General features: G+C 53.0%; 1 protein-coding gene across 1 annotated transcript in view; it reads right to left on the reverse strand.

Moving 5' to 3' along the window:
- The window catches only part of ADGRA2 (adhesion G protein-coupled receptor A2), a 75,056-nt gene extending 62,998 nt beyond the window's left edge, over positions 1–12,058 (reverse strand). Inside the window, exon 1 of the mRNA XM_067568426.1 lies at positions 11,530–12,058. Coding sequence (XP_067424527.1) covers positions 11,530–11,768 — 239 coding nt within the window. The 5' untranslated portion in view covers positions 11,769–12,058. The remainder of the gene's footprint in view (positions 1–11,529) is intronic.
- Positions 12,059–15,539: the final 3,481 nt, after the last annotated feature.

Here is a 15,539-nt window from a genome sequence, read left to right on the forward strand (position 1 = left end):
TTAAAAGCAATACATACTGGGGTTTTATCTGCCTTCAGGTGTCACTTTTCCACCTTCACTCCACAACCAAGAAAGCCAGAAAGTAACGGGGGGGGGGGGGGGGAAGAAGAAAACAAAGTTGAGAGTCTCATGTGATCACCTGACTCCAGGAGCTGGGGCCACCAAATATCACAAGACTCACGGTGGAACAAGGAAAGCCGGCAACACCGGGCCAACCACGGTCAAAGCCAGGGAAGGGTCATCCTGCTGGTTCCATGCTCAAATCTGTCACTTGTGACCACTCAGGACCGAGGACGCTTGCAGACCTTGCTCTCTCTAGGAAAGGATGACAGCTGAGTGCTTCTGAGTCCTTTGATCTGGCCCGTGCGCCACTCCCTCACTGACCTGTCCTGGGTGGCAACCACAGGTGTCCGGAGTGACCCCCGCAGCCCCCCCCCCCCCGCTTGGTCTAAACCGTCACTTTAATTTACTGCCTTTGCCACACAAACCCGGCGCACGAAGCGCCAGCTGCCAGCTCACGTTTCGGAGCACGGCTGGAGCCGTAGCAGAGCTTGGGAGCAGGGAGGAGAGCCCCAGAGCAGAGCCAGCTGCCCTCTGCAGCTGTCCCCGGAAGCCCCGAACAGGATGGATTAGAGGCAGGGCCTGGGGCTCCAGCTGAGCGATCGAAACGGCCCTGGCGCAGCTGCTGGCAGAGGGAAGGGGCAGTTTCTAAACCGTGTGGGACACAGCAGCAAGACAAGGAAAAGCGAATACTTTCCGCCACAGCGGAACTCCTTTCCCCACCTCCTGCCAACAGCCGGCCATCCAGAGGGTCCCAGACACCAGGGTGATGGGCAAGAAATCCATCAGCTACACAAGGCCAGGACTCAAGAGACGTGAGAGGACTGTCACGGCGACGCCGTCTCTCTCAACGAGCCTGCAGCAGCCCGCTGTGTCTACCAGGCACTCCCTAGCGCATCGGCCTCTGATCAAACGCTCACCGTCCCCTGAAATGAGCCTAGGGAGGCTGCTCCCCCTGAACCCTTCCCTCCACCGCTACGGAGCCTCTGCATCCCAGACGCTCTGCCCGCTTCGGGGCAAGCCACGGAAAGGGCCGGGCAGCAAACGCAAGGTGCCCCGGGGCAGCTCCACAAGCAGCAGAGGCATTTGCTCAGTGAGACGGACCATCCAAAAACGAATCTGAGCCGCTGCCGGAGTAGGGCTAGCTAGCCAATCCAGGGATCAGGCAATGGATTACATCTGAAGGGATCTCACTGACAAACACCCACACACACACCCATCACTCATGAGGGCTATTCCCAGCTCTGCCACCGACCTGCTGTGTGTCCTTGGGTGAGTCTTGGGTGGACTTACTATCTGGAGTAATTTTACATTGTCTGCAAACTTTGCTTCCCCACTGTTTATCCCTTTTTTCCAGATCATTTATGAATATGTTAAACAGCACGGGTCAAAGTACAGATCCTAGGGGGAACCCGTTATTCTGTTCTTTACTATAGTTTCAACCAGTTTGCCCGGTACAGAAGTTAGGCTTATTGGCCTGTAATTGCCAGGATCGCTTCTGGAGCATTTAAAAAAAATTATCTTTACATTAGCTATCTGCCAGTCATCTGGTATAGAGGTGATTCAGCTGGACAGATCCAGACCAAATCAAGAATTGCCTCTCCCCTTGTGGGTGCCAGGACTAGCTGCTCCAAGAAGCCGTCATGAATGGTGTCTAGAAATGTTCATCTCTGCAACCCGTCCTTAAATGATATGTTCCTAGTCAATATGGGGATAGCTGAAATCCCCCGTTATTACAGGTATTGAGTTTTCTGGTTTTGTAGCTTCTCAGATCTTCCTGAGCATGTTAAATCATCGTCACCATCCCGGCCAGGTGGTTGATAGCATATTCCCACTGCCACACTCTCATTATTCAAGCATGGGATTTCTATCTGCAGAGATTTCATGGCACTGTGAGAGTCATTTAAGGTTTTGACTGTATTTGACTTTATGTTTTCTTTCACATATACGTGCCCCCCCAGTGCATGTTACTCTGTCATTCCCAGATATTTTGTACCCTGGTATTGCCATATCCCATTGACTGTCATAGCTCCACCAAGTTTCTGTGATGCCTGTTATACCAATACCAGGCACTCAAGTTCACCCCTCTCTGCCTTTAGATTTCTAGTATTTGTATATAAACACTTATAAAATGTGTCAATATTTAGTTGTCTGCCCTCATGGGACGTAACTGAATGGGACTCTTTTCCATTTGACTATTTCTCTTCAGCTCCTATCCGTACTTTATCAACTTCTATCCTCTCCTCTTTACTAGGATATAGCGAATCCCACTAACAAATCCTCCCCAAGAGAAGTCTCGGTCTGAACCCCATGCTCCTCCACACCTGTCAGCTTTCCCCCAGCCCTTAGCGGTGGAGGAGAGTCCTGAATGCAGGTCTCCCAAGTGCTAGGCGAGCACCCTAAGCACTAGACCATCCTCCCGTAACTGCGGCATGGAAGTGCAGAGCAGTCACGCTGCCTGGCCTGTAATCGTGCAATGGGCCGGTCTGCGTCTCCGTGCTGTCTCAGAGGGCCAGAGGAGCGTTCATCCTCCGCGGGTCACTGAACCTTCACCGCGGCTGGCAAGCCTGCCAACCAGAGGGCCAGTCAGTGCCAGCTGTGGGGACATTTTCGCTCGTCCGCTAGGAGATGGGCTGAGACCCACCAAAGCGGTTTCACACAGGCACAAAAGCGCCATGGGATGGGAACAGGTGACAGTCACTACCAGCTTGGGCCAGACCCAAACCAGAAAAAGCAGGCAGAGAAAGGACTCTCTGGGCAGGATCATCCCAGCCCAGCATGAGCCTAACGGCTTGCACTCAGATCCATTAGCAGAGGTGTCCTCTTAATACGGGGTCCACATCCCTCCCGCCGCCCCAGAGATCAGAGCCACTCAGCAGCCATGACTGTGTGCTACAGGGAAGAGGCAGGGTAATGCTCGCTGCCCAAGGATTTTTCTAACAAAACAGGAGCTTGTTCAAATACACGTGCAGTCCCAGACCCCAGGGACTGACCTTCCTCCCACCCGCCTCCAAGGCATCTAACAACTCCGGCCTGCTCCACAAACGTGTCCTCTTCACGCCTGGGGCAGGCACTGGAGGCAGAGCTGCAGAATGAGCCCTCACGGGCACACAGGCGCTTCCCTGCAATCTTCTGAGTTCCAGTTCTCTAACCTGCCCATGATTAAATCCACATGAGAGGCGCTGGAGCGAGTCTCTCTGTGTTTGGGAGACGCTTTTTCCAAAGAGAAAAAGGGGAGAGAGAGGGGAAGGGGGAAAAAAAAAGCTGACAACTGCAGGCCAATAAATAACAAATAAGAGGCTGAAAAGGGTTTCAGAAAGAAACCATCTGCAAGGCCCAGGACAAACAGGACTCAGCGAGGGGAGTTCAAGTAGATCTGGAAATTGGTCATAAGTCGAAACCCTATATTCCCCCAGACAATCAGTAATTTTGGTGCAATCAAGCTGTGCGCATAAACGAGCCTGCGCTAGAATTCCACATCTGGAAGAGGTTTGGACTCCTGCGTGTGTGACAGCAGGGCTGGCTCTGGCCTAACACGGCTATCTGTGTCTTGTTAAGAACACAGTACTTTTCCCATTAGGCTATTAGCACAGAGGTCATTCAGAGGGGGCGGGAATTAAAACCTTGTTAATACATGTCTGAAAGGGTCCCATCACCTCGCAGGGACTTCGGACGAACAGCAGAAACGGCACAAGAGACAGAACTGCCTTCTCTCTTCAGCCACAACTCCCCCCGGGGCGCTGCAAGGTTAGACTGAAGAGAACCCCCTGTAAGGGTGTGCTGGACTTTATAACAGAGCAGGGGCGTTCACTCCATAGACTATGTTGCAAAAGAGGTGCCATTAGAAGCCCAGGTTTGGATACACAAATATCACCCTCAGGTCCGGTAGCTCAGGCCTGTGGCTGAGATAAGACATCAATCACGATGAGGGCTCATGAATTATCTCACTCACAAAACCCTCCAAAATTCTTCTACTGCATCTTAGCTACCAGGTACCAGAGAGTGCAAGGAGGAGAGAGAAAAACTCTGCCCCATTGGGCTCACCTGGCTGGAATCTAATGCTTAGGAGCAAAACCGTGAACCGAGATTTTTATTCCCAAAGGGACTGACATTGGCAATAGTAACGTGAGAGTGGAGCGTACCACGAAGACAAGCGGTTTCCCTGGAGAAGTGCTGGGAAACCCATAACTTAGGACATTTCAAATACGTGAACCGACCAAGAACCCGTCAGCCCTGTCCCCAAGAAAAGGAAACCAGTCTGATGAGAATCGTATTCATAGGGCTCTGCAGCTTGGAGAATGTCTCTTTGTGCCACCCAGAGGAACTGTGCAAGCCCCAAAACCAGCCACAGACCATCTCACATGGCTCCCCTGAAAAGAGCACTCCCCTGTCTATTTAACCCTCTTCTCCTCCCTGAGCTGGTTCAGGCGCAAATGGTGCTCAAGGTCCAAGGCATAAACCAACATACGGGTGTATGCAAGGGTGGGTGAGAGACATACATAAACAAGTGCAAACTGGCAACTTTTGTTCAGGCTGCAGTAGGCTATGAGTGGTCTAATTCCTCCCCCCCACCGACACACACACTTTGCACACTTCCCCAGCACGTGAGCCTGCCCGCCCCTGGATCGTGGGCGCCAGAGAAGGGCGTTAGCAGGTTTCTAATGGCTGCATGCTGAAGAAATTGCCTTTTTTTTTTTTTTTGCAATAACAAAGCTCAAAAGCAGAGCCAACAACATCCCGTACCTGCAGATGTTCGATTCCCTTCAAAATTGGCTGCAGGTGACGGAGTTTCTTTGGCAAGAGGACGGAGCCAAGACGTGCAGCATGTCGTGCTAAGACAGCTGGGCATATTTAAGACTTGACCCTGCAAGATGTTGAGCCACTTCGAATTCCTCAGCCTTCAATGGGACTGGCGGGCGCTGGGCACCGCGCAGGATCAAGCCCTGAGCGATGCAGCTCGCCTGGAGTTGCAAAGCTCTGCATGAAGCCTCAAAGACACAAAGGGAGGACTTCAATCGAGTGGTAGAGCAGACGACCCCCCAGCACTCAACATCCCCGGCTCTCTGCGCATCAGACCTGTTCTTTTGCCAGGGAAGCTCCACCACGTGGAGTTAATTTCTATACTTAAACATCTGCTGGCATTTCACTGGCTTTGGTTCTATCTGTGAAGCAACAATCCCCACAGGGGGAGATGGATGGAGAGAAAACGAGCTGTACTTTCTCTAAATAGAAGGTTTTCCATGAGGATCCGCCACGTATTACAGACATGGCAGGGGAAAACGAAACATGGATTCTGATCCTCTCATCCACATAACCCACGCTGCCGAAGCAGCGCGGGCTGTCTACACTGAATTCCCTGGGGTTTAATCAGCGGAGGTCAGCCCCCCAACCCTGACGCAAGGTTTTAGAGGTGGCTCTGCCTGTGTGCCTGGTGTTCTCTAATCCTGGCTCCATTCTCCATATTACTGGACACGTTCACATGGAACCAGGATCTGGGATGCCCTGGATCTTTGCTGCTGCTGATTGCCCCCACTCTCCATCCGGCTGCAGCGGGGGGGAACTGTAATACTAACAAGGAGTCTCACTTGAGGGGTGATTACAGCAGCAACTGCTGAGGCTCTGAGGCCACAAAGACCATGGCTATCTCAAACACCCCTAGAAAAAAGAGGGAGAAACTCAAAACACCAACCATAGGGGCTCTTACAACATCGCAGGCCATGTTCTGCCTGTGGGCCATGCGCCTGCACGGCTCCGTATGGTACTCCCCACTCCGGCTGCAGACCAAACATTCTGGTCTCCCCCCAAACCCACAAGCAGGCAGAATGGCAGAGGAGCAACCTAGGGTGGGCCAGGGAGTGCGGTCCATGTGTTTTAGCACGTACCACCCTGGCCAGGGCCCAGGCATCACTGTGCCATGCGGGTTACATCAGTTTCTGGCAGGAATAACTTGCTTGGGCACAGAATCCAGCTAGAATTAGGACGGTTCGTTCAGCCCTAACATGTTCCTGTCTTCTGGCCAGACCTGAAGAAGGCCAGAATTAGGGCTCTATTTTAAGTGCCAAGTATTATTATTCTAAACAAAATGCACCCAACACATTCCCCAGGAAGAATCAGCTGCTCTACAACTTTATTTAAACTATATAATTATAATATAGATATAAACAAAATCTTTCTTTATATAAAAAGCGTCTCTTGGGGAGTCATGCAGGACTTTGCCCATAGATCTCCACCAGTCAGATTCTTCAGAACGGGCTTGAAGTGCAATTATTTTTTCAGCAGTACCGCTCGTTGAGAAATAGATGGCCAGCATGACAGATGTGACTCCAACTGCTTAATGCAGGACGGGAAGGCGTTCAGATACTCAGTGATGAGCGCGGTGTGAGAACCTATAGAGAACAGAAGAACGCCCCGTGCCTCTCAAGGGCTAATTACTGCTTTCCCACTTTAAATCCAACAGAAGACCAAGCCATGGTGTCCTTGTAATCCGGCGGTCTCTAAAGGGGCTGTTCATCAACTAAAAGCCTCTGGTTTTGATTTTTCCATCTGGAAAAGGTTTAGGATAAATCACGTTTCGTGCTGGAGAGTAAAGTCTGGGGTCACTGCATATTTGTAGCTTTCTGCCTGTGTTTGTAGGTTTCATGTCAGGTTTGAGCGGTGCCCATCTAATGTTCATTGTATGGCCAGCCTAGCTTTGTTACTTTGCATTGTGTGCTGTCTGTGTGTGACCCTGTCCAGAAAGAGATTCTCTCTCAAAGAGCCGAATTAGTGGAAATTAGCAATACCTAGAAATGTTAAATCATTAAAAGATGAACTCCAAAATGGCCTTTCTGCTTTCACAGTCCCTGCCACTCAGTGTGGTTTGGTTAAGGCTTTCCCCCTACACAGCATTTCAGCAGCAGCTGGTAAAGTCCTTTATCCACACATCCAAGCCCTGGTTCAGCAACGCATTAAAGCATGTGCTGAATAAGGATGGATTGCCGAATCAGGGCTTGAGTGAACATGTGGAAGAGGCAGGGAGGTAACCAGAAATTAAAAAATTAAAAAGCACGTTTCTTCGGGAAGTGAGAAAAGTGATCAGACGTCAACAGAATGTCTAGGTTATTTATAGTAGTAATTAAAAGAGAGAGTGGATCACACATGGTAGGTATCACTGTCAATTATGAAATTCTCGGGTGTTATTGTTGTGTGACTATTTACAGTTGTATTATCATAATTCCATCTTTCATGTCATCTTTGTGGGAAGATTTTCACATTGCCAGAACATGTTATTCTATGTATGCACACACAAACACATGAGCAAAGGCACATGCACTCACAGGCCAACATTTTCAAAAAGGATTAGAGATTCCGGATGCTTCATTTTTCAGGGACCCAACTTGAGGTCTCTTGAAGAGGCCTGATTTTCAGAAAGCGCTGAACACACATACTCTGAGAATCAGGCCCTATTAAAGCGATGCAAGCTGGGCACATGAAATCACTACACACCTTTTAAAATCTTAGCCAAGATGTCTAGTGTGATAGCGCGTAGGCTAAAACATGGCCAGGTGGGATCAAATGCACGTCAGTGAACAGAACCACAAACGTGTCAGGAACAAGCGTGCACTAGGCCTGCTTGCTAAAGTAATCCCACGCTTTCTGAACTTGCATGGCCAACACATGCTCAGAAGTGTTTAAAAACAAAATCCCTTCTTTTGTAAGTAAAAGAACCCCAACAAGCTGATAAAGACAACAACACTAAAATACTAACAGCTTTTAAAAAAATGAATGCAAGAGTAAATCCAAACCAGAGTTAAACAGAGAAAAGAAACATGGCTTTTTAAAAATTGCTCCCCTATCTGTGCGCTGGAGCTCAGAAAACCTGCCTTCTTCTGCCCCTTTCACTGGGCTTTGGTCATTAGGCCCCAGTCCTACAAACACTTATGTCAGCACTTGACTTTATGCACTGCAAACAGTCCCTTTGACTTCAACAGGACAATCCCCAATGTGCAAAAAGAAGCGCACACACAGGTCTTGCAGGATCAGGGACTTAACATAGAATCATAAATCATAGGACTGGAAGGGACCTCAAGAGGTCTGCTAGTCCAGTCCCCTGCACTCCAGGCAGGACTAAGGATTAACTAGACCATCCCTGACAGGAGTTTGTCCAACCTGCTCTTAAAAAAATCCAATGACGGAGATTCCACAACCTGCCTAGGCACTTTGTTCCAGTGCTTAACTACCCTGACAGTTAGGAAGTTTTTCCAAATGTCCTAAACTGCCCTGGCTGCAGTTTAAGCCCATTGCTTCTTGTCCCGTCCTCAGAGGTTAAGAAGAAGAATTTTTCTCCCTCCTCCTTGTAACCACCTTTTTTTAACTTGAAAACGGCTATGTCTGTCCCCGTCGCTCCACCCCTGCCCCAGTCTTCTCTTCTCCAGACTATACACACCCAATTTCTTCAATCCTCTCTCACAGGTCATGTTTTCTAGACCTTTACACATTTTTGTTATTCTTCTCCGGACTTTCTCCAGTTTGTCCACATCTTTCCCGAAACGTGGCACTCAGAACTCCATACAATACTCCAGTGGAGGCCTAATCAGCACAGAGTAGAAGGGGAAAATTACCTCTCATGTCTTGCTTACAACACTCCTGCTAATACACCCCAGAATGACTTTTGCTTTTTTTGCAACAGCATTACACTGTTGACTCATATTTAGCTTGTGATCCCCAGATCGCTTTCCCCAGAGCTCCTTCCTAGGCAGTCATTTCACATTGTGTACGTGTAAAACTGATCGTTCCTTGCTAAATAGAGCACTTTCCATATGTCCCCATGGAATTTCATCCCATTTACTTCAGACCATTTCTCCAGTCTGTCCAGATCATTTTGAATGTTAATCCTATTCTCCAAAGCATCGGCAACCCCCTCCCAGCTTGGTAACATCTGCAAACTTGATGAGTGTACTCTCTATGCCATTCTCTACATCACTGATGAAGATATTGAACCGACCAGGACCCAGAACTGAGCCGTGCAGGACCCCACTCAATATGTTCATCTAATTTTACTATGAACCACTGAAAACGACTCTCTGGGAACGGTTTCCCCACCAGGTATACACCCACCTTACAGTAGCTCCATCTAGGTTGTATTTCCCTCGTTTGTTTCTGAAATGGCCATGCGAGACAGTATCAAAAGCCTTACTGAAGTCAAGATACACCACATCCACTGCATCCCCCTTATCCACAAGGCTTGTTACCCTGTCAACAACACTGGGGGCAGCTCCAGAGAAGCCTTGCTTACTGCTTGTACAGTTAAGTATGTGCATGAACCTTTGCGGAGTTGGGGTCTAGGTGAGCATAAAGTATGAATAACATCGGCTCAAACGAAGACGTGGGGTTCTGAGACTTTTAAGCCAAGTTTCAACTGTGAGGCCTCCTCTGTGCTTACAAAACACACTGACAATCAAGTGCTACAATGAAAAGACAGGTGGAACTTTTAAAACTTTCCCTGCTCTAGAGGGACATTGCCAAGTCAAACTGGGGAGATGAGGGAGGAGCTATTTTAAGAAACCTGTACATTATTATTTCCAGTGGAAACAGTTGTTTTCAAACAAAAGCTCTCTGTGTAAAGCCTCAGACACTGCCAAAGGAACAAGTGGAAATGAAATTGACTATAAACCAAAGGGAAACTGATTTCATTGATTTTCAGGCCAGGTCTGCACTAGGAACTGGTGCCAATACAGTACAATAGGCTGGGGATGTTATATATATATATATATATATATATATATATATACACACAACTTTCTATACTGGCCAAAGTTCTAGTGTAGCCACAGTTATATTGGCAAAATAGCTTACTGCTCTGGGAGGACTGGTGCAAGCGATAACAGCAAAGGGACTTTTTGCCCGGATAAACTGCGTCTACACTAGGAGGATTTGCTGGTATAGCTATAGCAGCAAACCCTTTTCAAGCACAGACTAAGCCGTTCCCCCAGGATGAAACACAAACTAATAAACAGGCCATTAGAAGTGACCACCCCCCCAAAAAAATATATTTGTATTTGTATCTAGACTGTTAATTGGTATCTTAGGCATGGACCCTGCAAACTGCAGGGACTGTCCGGGGTCCAGAGGTGTGCATGGAACCTGTGTGCACAGATACCACTGCAGCATCTGGACTGTAGATAAGGCAACGGCTTCGTTTAACAACGTGACTGTTGAGGCGACAAGATGGTGATCAGAAACAGGAATTCAATACTGGCCTCTTTCCCCTGGCTCCAGCGCCATCTGGGATCAGGCCCACAAGGAGAATTTTTTACAGTAGTGACCACGCCTCTTAAGCGCTCTTAGCTGACACGAACACGGCTAAGAGCAGACAGCCCTTTTTCTGGCGAGTGCCGCTAAAGAAGTCAGTGGTGCTATTGGCCTGAGAGACTGGGCCCGACACGTGCACCCAGAGCGGCACGCTTGGAAGACGCAGCGGGAAACCTGCGCTGCTGCACATGGGTTTTCTATCCTCCCTGCACAACACACCTTCGCCCCATCACACCTGCTGTAGGCGGGCCCCCCGCTCCCTGGCTGTGCTCATACGGGTTGCCCACGGGTGCAAGCTCAGCCAGTGGGAGCACGCAGACCCCATGGTGGCTAGAACGCTGACAGCACCCTGCCCGCCCCAGTGTCCACTGTCACCCCCGGGGCAGCGCTGCTAGGACGGGAGATGCTAGGACATTCAGTCTAGTGCAGACAAGGGGTTGGAACCCCTGTTTAAACCCACCAGAGCCTGGTCCATTCATCTCCCCTGCCCTCCATCGCAAGTGAGCCCTGGTCCATGGCTGGGACTCATCATCATCATCATCATCCCAATCGCGTGCCTGAATTCTCAGCTGCCAGCTCGCCCCAGAGCAGGGACCTGGCCCGGTCATTATGTGGTCTGGGAGCGGCGCCTACTCACAGCCCTCAATAAACAAACAACATTTCCCACTGTCCCCTCTGGCCTGGGTGGGAGCCCTGGATTCAAACAGCCCAGCAGAGTTTACACCCGAGAAAGAGTCTGGCAGGAGGGAAGCGAAGTGATTGGCGGAAGAAGGGTGGAAGGGCTAGGAGGGATAAGCAGCGGGGGCGGGCAGGAGAACGCCGGGGGCGGTGGGGCGATGCAGAGAGGGGCCTGGTAGATGCGGGGCGCCGGCAGGAAAGTCAATCCACATGTGGCAGGGACAGGCTGGGGGAACCCGGGTGGGTGCTGGGGGGCATGGCAGGAGAGCTCAGGGGCTGGCAGAGGGGAACGTGCCGGATGTGAGGGCAGGTGGGGCGAGTCATTCTGGGGGTGCAGGGTGCAGGCAGGAGGAGACGGTGCCTGATAGGGGCTGGTGGGTGCTGGGGGTGCGGAGCCAGTGGCTCTAGGGGTCCGGTGGGGGGAGCCAGTGGCTCTAGGCCGGGGGGCTGTGGGGCAGGCAGAGGGGGATACGGGGGGCACGCCGAGCGCCGGCTACTCACAGGCTGACGGTGGCGTTGGGCAGCAGGCGCGGGTCCGGCGGCTCCGGCAGCTCCTGGTTGCTGCAGACCAGTCTCCGGCGGGCGGCGCCGGGCGGGCTGGGGCCCTTGGGCCGCTCGCCCAGGCACTTGCAGCCGGGGGTCCGGGCCGGGCAGCTGCGGGCGCCCCCCGCGCACAGCCAGGCGGCCAGGCAGAGCAGCCCGGCCGCCCAGCGCACCCCGCAGCGCGGCTCTCCGCCCATCAGCCCATCCCGGCCGGCCGCCGCCGAGCCGACAGACGCCGGGGACCGGGGGGCAGGACGGGCCCCGCCGCGGCGGGCGCAGGGGGGTGGCGGCCCGGAGCGCGCCCTAGAGCCGGGCGCCGGCTGCAGCCATGTGCCGGGGACCCCGCTCCGCCCCAGGGGCTCCCCGCCCTCACAGCCCCCCGCAGCCGCCCCGCTGCCTGCCGGCCCCCTGCGCCGCCCGCGGGCGCGGCATGGCCCGGACCGGGACCGGGACTGGGAGCGGGGCTCCCCGGCTCTGCCGCCGCCGCCGCTGCGCGCTCGCCCGGGACGCGGGACCTAGCGGGACCTAGCGGTTCCTGCAGCCGCTGCTCGGGGAGTCTGGAGCCGGGTCCCTCCCCTGCTCCGCCGGGCCCGGCTGCGCGGCCCTAGCGCCTCCCCGCTCCCAGCCCGGCCCGGGCCGCCCCCTCAGCCCCGGGCGCTCCCCCCCTGGGGCCGCCCGGCCTCGCCCGCCAACCTCCCCGGCGCGCACCGGAGCTCCCCCCCGCACCACACCGCCACCTGCGCCCCTTCCCCGATCCTGGCACCCGCCCGGCCCCTGCTGTCAGCCGCGTCCCCACCAGCTGCCCGGGCTCTGCGCCCCGTGCGCCTGGAAGGTGGCGGGGTGCAGAGGTGGAGGGAACCCACCTTTCTCCCCCCACCTTGGGCCTGGCTCCGGGAGGATCCAGCCAGACCTGCCCTGCCCTGCCCTGCCTGCTGTTCCCAGTCCAAAGAGAACTGGCCCAGCTGTGTGTTAATAGCAGGCCTCCCTCCGGCCAGGACAGTCACCCCCCCCCCCCCCAGTGGGCATCTTCTTGGCCACTGCTGGGGCTGGGTAAGAGCTGGAGCCAGGAGGACAATTTTCCGTTGGAGGAGGCTTTTCTCGGCATAAGTTTGGGGAGGGCGGCAGGAGCATCTGATCCTGTATAGCACAGCCGGGGGCAGCACCCTGTATCTATCCTGTAGGCCACCATGAGAGCCAGGGCAGGGGTCGCCCCCCAATCCCGGCGGAGCAGGAGGCAGGTTACTATCGAGCACGCTAGAGAGCCCAGCCAATGGGCACACGTCTGTGCCAGTGGGGCCTGCCAGGAGCCTGGCAGAGCAGCGGGCTGAGCCGAAGATGAGTGATGGGAGGGGTTACCTAGGGAGCTGGTGGAGTCTCCATTCTTAGAGGTTTTTAAGGCCCGGCTTGACAAAGCCCTGCCTGGGAGGATTTAGCTGGGGTTGGTCCTGCTTTGAGCAGGGGGTGGGCCGAGTGACCTCCTGAGCTCCCTTCCAACCCTCATCTTCTATGATTTCATTGGTGGCAGGGCCCGTCGTGCGAAGGAGGCAGTGGAGGCACCAACGATTCAGGCAATCCCTTTTATTCGGCTATTTCACCGTCACGCCAACCATCTCACCTCCCGTAACACAACCCTCCCCCCAGCCTTCAGCCTGGCTTCACACCCAGCCCGCCCTGCCTCAGCCAGCACACTCCCTGCTCCCGCTTCGCTCCCGGTTTCCTCCTCAGCACTGTTTTCTAGGCACGTCCCCGAGAGAGGGACTGGTGGGGCGCTCACTGCTTCGAGAAGCATATCACTTATCTACGGGTCCGGTTCTAGCCGGAGACTCTTCAGGTGAGGCAGCGAAGAAGCGGGGGAGCTCACAGGCATACGCAGTCGCACGCTGCTTGCATGGGCATTTTCACTTTGGGGGCACAGGCAGGTGGGTTTTCAGCATCGCTCTTTAGATGCCTGACCCTGGCCAGCTGGCAGTGTGTTTTCCAGCGGCTCAGGCGTGGGCAGGCAGCGAGACGCAGAGGGTGCTCACCGCTGTTCACAACCGGCTTGTCACTCTCTGGGGCTTGGTTTCCTCCTGTGTAAAATGGAGATAATATTGACCTACCGCCCTGGGGATTGGCATACTAAATTAACTAACAGCAGCACCGTGCCGTGAGCTCCTCCAGCAGCAGGAGCTGGTAAGCGGGACGTGTTACCGTAGCGAACCCACGGCTGCGTGACTGGAAGAGGAGGCAGGCACATCCGCCCGCACTGAACTGGGCAGAGTGCAGCCCCAGTCTCCAGCTCTTCAAGCGACATTGCTCTGGAGAGGCAGAGCTGGGCAAGGGAATGACTTCCCTATAAGAGGGTTTCACAGTGAATTTCCCCCCCACCCCGCCCCCTTAACAGGAACTGATGTCCTGCATGCTGGACCTTGCCCTCAGAGATACTTCAAGGGCCTTTCTTCTTATCTGCTTTCAGCACTTATTCGGGTGCTAAGTAATTCTCCCGGTGAAGACCAGCAGCCGGTTATACCGTCCTTGGAAACCGACCACCTTTTCGTCCCCACTTCCATTGGCACGGCCCTAGTGTTCACACCAGTCAGCCTGGGAGGGGTTACTCTAACATGGCACATGGACACCCTTCCCTCCCTGGCAGCACAGATGAGGCAGGGGGATTGAGGGCACCCTGGATCCCTGGGCTGGGAGAGGTTTTATGACTGGTAGGTCTCTCTGAAGCCGCAGTGGATTCAAATCAGCATGGGCCTGTGCTTAGCAGACCCGTATCCATGCTGCTTCCTGTGGCCCAGCCTGCATGCTGACTGGAGTCTGAAACACCCTCACCAGCCCCTCAGTTTTTAAGGTTTCAAACCCAGGCAACAGCCTGGCACAGGATTTATCTTGCAGAGGAGTCAGCGCCGTTGGAGTTGGAGCCTGGGGTTGCCAGAAGCCCTAATTGGAGCTTTAAACCTTCCTATCCAGGGAGACAACCCCCCAAGGAAGCAGCTTAAACTGGGCCTCTCATGTGCTGGGTTCAAATGAACTTTTCAGGAACATTTAGACTCTCACAGCTTTGTCAGCTTCTATTAGGAATAGATGAGAGAGAGACAGACACCCACACTCTCACTCCCTTGGTCCAGGTGAACCCCACATTGCAGGAGCTCAGAGCTGCATCAGTGAAACTGACTGACCAACAGAGAAACTGACTGAGTTTTTGCTATAACAAAATCATTAGCCACTTCTGGAAAAATCTAGGCCTAGAGTTTTAAAGTTCTTTCACTCCTAATCTAAGGTGTTGCTGGTAACAGAGGGAAGGGATTATGTTTCTTTGCAACATGATTTAAGGTGACAAAGCCCCTTGGGATTTCAAAAACCACCAATCACAACAGAAAACCCGTGTTAAGTCCTGCAAAATACTGGTGTGCACAGAGCTTACTGCCATGGATTTCAGTAGATTACACAGGGCAGGACTTGAAGGATCGAACCCTAAGTAGACAAATATTTGGATGAGGGTATTATAGTGTTTGAAGCAGGCCTGATTGTGTCCACCATCCTGCAAATAGCATTTAGTGCACAGTTGCAATATGTCTCCACGGGAAAATGGCCTTGCGCTTTGCTACTAATTTACCCAAGGACATTAAGGAAACTCAAACAAAGAGAGACAGTGAGAACGTTTATGCATTGTCCATAGTTCGATGGCTAGCAGTGGGTGGCCTAGCCCTTCAGGACGAGGCTCTCACCCATTGATTTATTCTGTGTTGCCTTAATGACCTGTTTCACGTCTCCTGCCTACGGGGAGCCAGTGGGGAAGTAGGAGGCTAGCCGCACTAATACATACTGAGCGCTGCCCTGACCCCGTGCCAGCCCATAATTGAGGCACTCTGCCTTTTCTTTGGGAGGGTGAGGCGTCTGAACCAACGGTTAGAAGAGGCCCTCGAGAACACGGCCTTAATTGTGCATTCCTCGTGAGGAGGCAGGAATGGGCTTGGCGAGGT

The sequence above is a fragment of the Emydura macquarii genome, unplaced genomic scaffold (genome assembly GCF_026122565.2).
Source record: "Emydura macquarii macquarii isolate MOO-44397 ecotype Brisbane River unplaced genomic scaffold, CSIRO-AGI_Emac_v2 contig_2894, whole genome shotgun sequence".
Lineage (NCBI taxonomy): Eukaryota > Metazoa > Chordata > Testudines > Chelidae > Emydura > Emydura macquarii.